The 7,720-nt window shown below is 42.0% G+C and overlaps 1 protein-coding gene across 3 annotated transcripts in view; it reads right to left on the reverse strand.

Moving 5' to 3' along the window:
• Positions 1–7,000, reverse strand: part of JHY (junctional cadherin complex regulator) — a 64,195-nt gene extending 57,195 nt beyond the window's left edge. For all 3 annotated transcript variants that reach the window (XM_060017129.1, XM_060017128.1, XM_060017127.1), the window contains exon 1: positions 6,687–7,000. In XM_060017129.1, coding sequence (XP_059873112.1) covers positions 6,687–7,000 — 314 coding nt within the window. The remainder of the gene's footprint in view (positions 1–6,686) is intronic.
• Between the last annotated feature and the right edge of the window lie 720 nt (positions 7,001–7,720).

The following is a 7,720-nucleotide window of genomic DNA, read 5'->3' on the forward strand; positions in this document are numbered from 1 at the left end:
CTGTGCCTCTGGTAGACACAGTTCATGCCCAGGCACACGCCTTACTCCCTCCTCTGCTTGTCTGTCACGATGGCACCGTGCCTGCTCTGAGGAGTGCATCAGGGTTTGACTGCTGCACAGTTTGTGAGCAAGTGAGCATAAAACAGCAATGATGGGACTTCCCTGGTGGCGCAGTGGTTAAGAATCCGCCTGCCAATGCAGGGGACAAGGGTTCGAGCCCTGGTCTGGGAAGATCCCACATGCCGCGGAGCAACTAAGCCTGTGCGCCACAACTACTGAGCCTGTGCTCTAGAGCCCGCGAGCCACAACTACTGAAGCCTGTGCGCCACAACTACCGAGCCTGCACACCTACAGCCCATGCCACAGCTACTGAGCCCGCGTGCCACAACTACTGAGCCTGTGTGCCACAACTACTGAAGCCACCACAGTGAGAAGCCTGGGCACATCAACGAAGAGTAGCCCCCGCTCGCCGCAACTAGAGAAAGCCCGCACGCAGCAACGAAGACCCAATGCAGCCAAAAATAAATAAATTTATATAAAAAAAGACAGCAATGATAATGCCTACGACAAGTCACCTCTCTGCTGTGACTATACCCGTGTGATCAGAAATAAATGACCAAAACGCTAGTAGCTATCCCCAAATACCTAGAATTCGGTATATAGTAGAATGTGTTTGAAAGAGGTTGGCCAGCCAATGGCCTTAAATTGAAAATCTACCTAATCAAGACAGTATAAATCAACATGGATGAATGCTGCTAGAAACTAACAAGAATGAGAGTTGACTCCTGGAAGCTCTCAGAATGTTCTTGGTTATACTAGAATATTAGATCTAGCCTCAAGTGTCACATTTACTCTCCCAACCAGAGCAAAAAAACAAAACAAAACAAAACTCTACAACACTTATGAGAGGAAGTAATCTCCCCTCAGCTTAAATATATCCAATGTGTCCTACAAAACAGTCGAGGAAATTAAAATACTGAGTTTTAGTTTTTACTAAGTCTCCCTTTACCCACTTTCTGTTTTGCTTATCCCATACTGCTACTGAAGTCCTAGAAATCATCATTCAATATTTCACTTGATTCTTGTATTATTAAGCAGAAACAACATACAGTGGCCCCTTGGTATCTGCGAGCGACTGGGTCCAGGACAGGCAGGGGATACCAAATTCCACAGGTGCTCAAGTCCCAGAGCCGGCCCTCTGTATCCACGGTTCCACATCCGCTAATTCAACCAATTGTGGATTTTCTACTACTGCAGTACTATTTATTGAAAGACGCCCTTCTATGAGTGAACCCGCTCAGTTCAAATCCATTTTGTTCAAGAGTCAACTATATATGAAAGTGTTTGAGAGGAAAAATTATATACCACCATAAAAATGAAGATGATTATTCCTGAGTCCTTTTCTTACCTTCAGACAATTCTGAAATTCAGTTCAACTAAGAATACCTTACTGTGCCTGTCTCCCACCCAGTAATTTCTGGCACACGGTGGTTTATGAGACAGAACGTGGGATCTTTTGTGAAGGCTACACTTCCCAGGTGATGAGAGAGATCTCAATGAATGAAAACATTCCGTTTCCCAGGAGAGCTGCTGAGGAATACAGGCTCTATGACCTTACTGCCCAGAGTAAAATGCCGTTAATATTTATAGTATTCTGAGGGCACAGGATCCTTTATACATTTGTATTACTTTACTAAAATTTATAATTTTACATGCATATTTTAATCTGGCCTCAGTTTAGTCCATATTGAAGTCGCTACACCTTTCATTTTTGCTAGAGAGCAAAACTGAATCCTTTATCAGATCAGCCCTTGATCACCTATCTAGATACTTATAATTAGAGGCTCAGATTTTGATGTTAAAAGAGAGTTCATTCAGTTAAATTTCTGGCTCTTCCACTTAGTGGCTACGTACACCTACACAACTTTCAGAGCCTTGGTTCCTAGTCTGCAAAATGGGGATAATAATGTCGATATCTAAGAGCCTCTTGTAAGGATAAATGAGATAATATATATCAAGCAAATAGTCCTACAAATGGTAGCTAATTATATTGAAGTATTTTTGTAAATAAGACCTTATCAAACACATATACTAGTTACTGTACTGCTGCTTTCTGGTTTTCTTTTTCTTTAACATATGAGGTTTCAGAAGGCCCCAGAGCTGAAGAGGTTATCTCTAATGCTCTAGGAATTACATTGATCTCTTTCTTCTGAGTGCCGAGTGTCATGGGGCTAGTTCTGGAGTGGGGTTTAAGGATTATCATATGAAGATCCTCTTTCCACTCTTGATTCATTCACTGCAGTCAATGCTGCTCCAATTTCCATTAAGTAAAAGGTTTTCTCTAATCCATATACATCGAACTGTGGCTTGACTTTGCTGAGGAACAAGGGAGTAATTGCTTTGAGGAGCTTCTAGTAACATCAAAACACAAGAGTAGGGCTCAAGTGATTTTGTCAGGCAGCTTTTAAAACGGTTGCCCATAAAAGCAAGAAGGAAGAGATCTTCCGTCTTAAGGCAAGGCTTTGACTAATTATTTTGAACTACAATTCCCAGAATGCCATCTACCTGACAGAAATGAAAGTCTTCTTGAATTTCATACTGAGAGCCTGAGATCAATTTGTCTATTTCATGGCTAGTAAACTACTCAGATCCAAGTAACAATACACCTAAGAAAGGTTTCCAAGGCTAAAGTGAGGCAGAGAAAAGGGGCCAGTAACAAAACACTCGCCTGAAGGATATTTTTGAGGCATTACTTGGCTACATGCTTCAGTTCAGCTTTCCTTTGTAGTACGGAACTGGTCCTGTAAATGTTCAATGTATGAAGCACTGTACAGCCAAGCAATGACTAGGGCTGTAACCCATTCTAACCCTGGGGATTATAGTCTATCATTAAGGATTTCCAAGGCAAATCCGTCCAAGGAAAATACCATTATTTAAGGATCTCTGAATCAGAAGGCCAAGGCCCTAATGATGCTTTTGACTTTGTAAGTATGGTTTTTTTATTTTGAAATATACTGAGTGGTATTTACATTGTCCTTGGGTCAAAAGCAAGGTTAAAGTCAGGTCTCTGAGCCCCACTCAAAGAGGAAAAACTCGACATTGGAGAAATGAGGTCACGTAATGGATCCTTTCCTTGGTTTCTTCATCGTAAAAGTACAGACAAGAATACCTATCCACCACGAAAGATATTTTTTTCCGATGCCCCTCCCACCCCCGTAGTAAATAAAAGTACCATTTATTACCTAGGAGACTGTGACTCTCCTAGATTAGAGCTACAATACAAACATGGTTTAAAGGTCCCCAGCCTTTTTGGCACCAGGGACCGGTTTCGTGGAAGACAGTTTTTCCATGGACGGGGGTGGGGGTTGGGGAGGGGGTGTGGTTCAGGCAGTAATGCGAGTCATGGGGAGCGATGGGGGGCAGCAGATGAAGCTTCATTTGCTGGCCCGCCGCTCACCTCCTGCTGTGCGGCCCCGGGGTTGGGGACCCCTGGTTTAAAGCATAGAGTCAGACTGCAGGAGTTTTCTGTTCCACCACCCACCCGGTGGAATAAATGGGTATAACATAACTGGTTTCTTTAAGCCTCATTTGCAGTCTACAAGATGGGAGCATTATAGTGTCCACCTGTTGAGGCTGCCATAAGGATTAAATGAGATGATACATGTAAAGCGTTTGGCACAGGGATGGGCTCGGGACAAGCATTCTATAAATGCTATTGTTGTTAGAACCTTAAAGTAATCTGTGCCTTTTCTTGTTCCTTCCAACCCCAGTTCTAAACTGTCACCAAGTCCTATCAGTTCTTTATAAACATAAAGAATTACCTATGAAGTAATTAATTCATAAATTACCTATGAAGTAAATGAATAAAAGATTGCTACGAAGGATATACACTCATATAAGAGTATATGTGGGTTGGGACTTCCCTGGCAGTCCAGTGATTAAGACTCTGTGCTTCCACTGCAGGGGGCGAGGGTTTGATCCCTGGTCGGGGAACTAAGATCCCCCATAACGTGTGGCGCAGCCAAAAAAAAAAAAAAAAAGAGAGTATGTATTGATGTATTGGTTATTCTGAGAGGAAGACGGGGACGGATTTGAGAAGGGGAACCAGGAAACTATCTAGCACTTTATGTTTTAAAATATATATCTGAAACAAACATGGCAATAAGGGTGAGATGGTATTTTTCTCTGTACTTTTCTGTAGGTTAGAATTTTTTCTTGATTAAAAAAACTCAGGGAGTTTCCTGGCGGTCCAGTGCTTAGGACTCGGCACTTTCGTGCTTTCACTGCTGTGGCTGGGGTTCAATCCCTGGTTGGGGAACTAAGATCCTGCAAGCCGCACGGCGCAGCCAAAATACATAAATAAAATAAAAAGTATTTTAAAAAACACCTCAACATCAATAACAAAGCACTCTGACGTTGGGTGACTTTATCTCTGCCGGCTTCATCTTCCTAATCTGTAAAATAGGAATAGCAGCACTTCCTTGCAGGATTACAATGAAGAATTGAGTGAAATTCTTCAAAAGAGATGGCCTTTCAAAAGAGACGTCATTATTGTTATTGTTGTCATTGTAATTATTACCATCTGGTAGTCTCTTTGTCCACTGTGTTTTTACCCTCTAATCCATAATGCACCAGCTTGCAGAATAATCTTCCTTGAACACTGCTTCATCTCACTGCCCTCCCCAAGAACCTGCGTTTTCTCCTCCAGCTGTGCCCAACCCAGTCCAGTCAGGGGCGGCTGGCTGGTTAAAGCCTCCCTAAGCCCCTCTTTTGCCCCCCAGCTCTATGGCTGCACCTCAGTTATAGCATTTATCACTTATACAGTGGACATACGAAGAGCGCGTTCGTTAAGTCCAATTTGTTAAGTCCAACAAAGTTAGCCTAGGTGCCCAACTAACACAATCGGCTGTAGAGTACTGTACTGTAATGGGGTTATGATACATTCGCATCCTTGAAAGTTTGCAACTTGAAGGTTCGTATGTAGGGGATTTACTGTACTGTGCTGTGAGATCCCCTAAGAAGCAAATGAGCTCGACTCAACTTGACATTTCCAGTGAAAGAGAGAAAGAGGGAAAGACGAAGAAAAAGACTCAGGGCTGGGCTCTCATTCTGGCTCCACACAAGTCTTCGCTGTGACTGCATTCTTGGGACACGTCATCTGAGTTCTGTGTTCCACGTCCTACCCGCGGCGTGGGCTGGGGGCAGTCCACGACAGTCCCCGTCAGCAGGCCCCTCCTCTGTCTACTTTCCCTACACTCAGAACAAATCCTCTGCCATCAAGTGGGGCTCAATGTGCCACACACATTCATTCTAATTCTATTCTTCTTTTCCCAAATCTTACCTAGTCTCCAAAACCCTGCCTGCCCAAGTTCTAGGCCGTCCAATAAACTTTCCTCAATTTACTTTAACCCTAATTAAAAAAACATCTAACACATATAGAACTTACAGTCACTGTTTGAAGCACTTTTTATATATGTATACATAGACTTATTTTAGCCTCACTGTAAGTCTGTGAGGTAACTATTATTACTATCCCATTTTTACTGAGGAGGAACTGAGGCACAGAGAGTTTAATCGGGCTTGGCCAAGGTCACACAGCTAGTCAGTGGCACAGTTTCAACCCATATGGTCTGCTTCAGGTGCTCTGTACTTTACCACCATCCCAAGACCCCTGTCTAATCAATAGCTTTTAACTTCAGTACTCTAGCATATCATTTATATTTTCATTAAAACTGAGTAATATTGTACTCATTTAAATCCTCTTAGATGTTTTGGTGGCTTCTAGCCTAAAGTTAATACCCCGTAAGTACTGATTATTAGAAATTAAATCTTTATGTGATTATATAAGCCCAGGAAGGTAGACCTCTCCTGGCTCAGGTAGGCTTCTACCCCCAGAACGTACTTTACTGACAGTGATGGCAATCCTGTGAGAGAAGCAGGCTGGCTCGTTTGACAGATGAGAAAGACTGAAGGGACTTATTTCAAATTATACACTAAACGGCAGTGCCTGGACCAACTCGAGACCACCTGGCTCCAAGTCATGGTATTTGCTAGACCAGGCTTTCGGGGATTTCTCCAGGGTGAGGTCACAGCAGTGGGGATACTTGGAATATGGACAGGAAATGAGCATAAGAAAGGCACATGCCCTTATTATTAATAACTATTCTCATCTTATGCGTTTTTTTAAAAAATAGAAATGAGTGTGACGAAAATCTTGGCTCCGAGCTGTCGTTAGCTGCTTGGAGACCTGTGTCACACACACTACAAAGGTGCTCATTCCAACAGCCTGTCCAGAAACAGACTCACAGACTTAAAAAATAAACTTCTGGTTATCAAAGGGGAAAGGCTGGGGAGAGGGATAAATTAGGAGATTGCGATTAACATGTACACACTACTATGTATAAAACATAATCAACAAGGACCTACTTACTGTACAGGGAACACTACTCAATATTCTGTAATAACCTATATGAGAAAAGAATCTGAAAAAGAACAGATATATGTATAACTGAATCACTTGGTTGTACACCTGAAACTAACACAACATTGTAAATCAACTATACTCCAATATAAAACAAAAAACGAAAACTGAGAGCCTGTCCTAACTTTCACTTGGGACAGTACCAGTAATTATGTAACAATGCCTTTCAGAACCCACTGTTTTCTGACACAAGCCAATTCCTTACCTGTTCTTCGCACCAGCATCTTGGGTATGGAGGTTTCTCTGAGCTGCTTTTCTGCTTGCTTCCTCTTCCGTCTCACTCAAGTTCTCCTCCTCTAAGCTGTCAGGCTCCATGTCGTTGTCCTGAATTTGGTCTTCAAGTTTAGACTGGGACTTGATCTCTTGAGTGACGCTTTCTGAATCAGATTCCAAGGAGTCTCTTGAAATCAAATGTAAGTCTTCTTTCTTAAAAGGTGGCTCTGTGGACTGGACCTTTAAGTTGGTGTGATGAACAGGAGACAGAATAGAGCGCTTGGGAATTAATTTACGATGAATCATCTTGAGAAAATACAAAAATGAACAGGGATACTCTTGTGGATGGCAGCAGCTGGCTGAATGTTTAAAGTCGTGGTTCGCAAAAGAATTTGCCTAAAAAAATTATATTTATGTTACTCTGTGACTACTGAAATCTCTTTAATTCCAATGTTAATCAAAAAATTAAGTAAGAGAAACTTGTTATTACCTGCAGGCTTTTGTATGCCCCCTTTTGTATGTATGAGAAAGGTCTATTGGAAAAACTATTATGTTTTTCTCTCTACAGAAACACATCTGATGTAGAGCTCATAAACAGTCTGAGTAATCAAATGCAGCTTTATTGAGAAAATTAAATGACTGGATTCCTTTTTTGAGCTTCCAAGGGCCTGTTACAGATAAGCCCGGACAAAGCGAAATGGCTAATTAGGGACAGTACTTCAATGCCTTATTTCCAAGACCCAGGGCACTGACATAAATATGCCATGTTCAGTAGAGTAAAACAGGTTCAGGGTCTGCCTTTTGGAAAATAAAGGAGGGGGAGAGAAGTAGAGTATGGTTTCCACCGTTGGAACTGTAAAACTGAAGGAAGCTGTTTTGCTCCTAAACCTATATTGGCTGACTCTTATCATTTGGAAGATTTTTTGATACCCAGATTGCTGTTAGGTAGGAATGTGTAATTTAGGTGGACATTACATAGAGATCAACCTCAGCTCAGAGGAAAAAACAAAAAACCCATGATAATGA

Source organism: Delphinus delphis, chromosome 8, assembly GCF_949987515.2.
Source record: "Delphinus delphis chromosome 8, mDelDel1.2, whole genome shotgun sequence".
NCBI classification, from domain to species: Eukaryota; Metazoa; Chordata; class Mammalia; order Artiodactyla; family Delphinidae; genus Delphinus; species Delphinus delphis.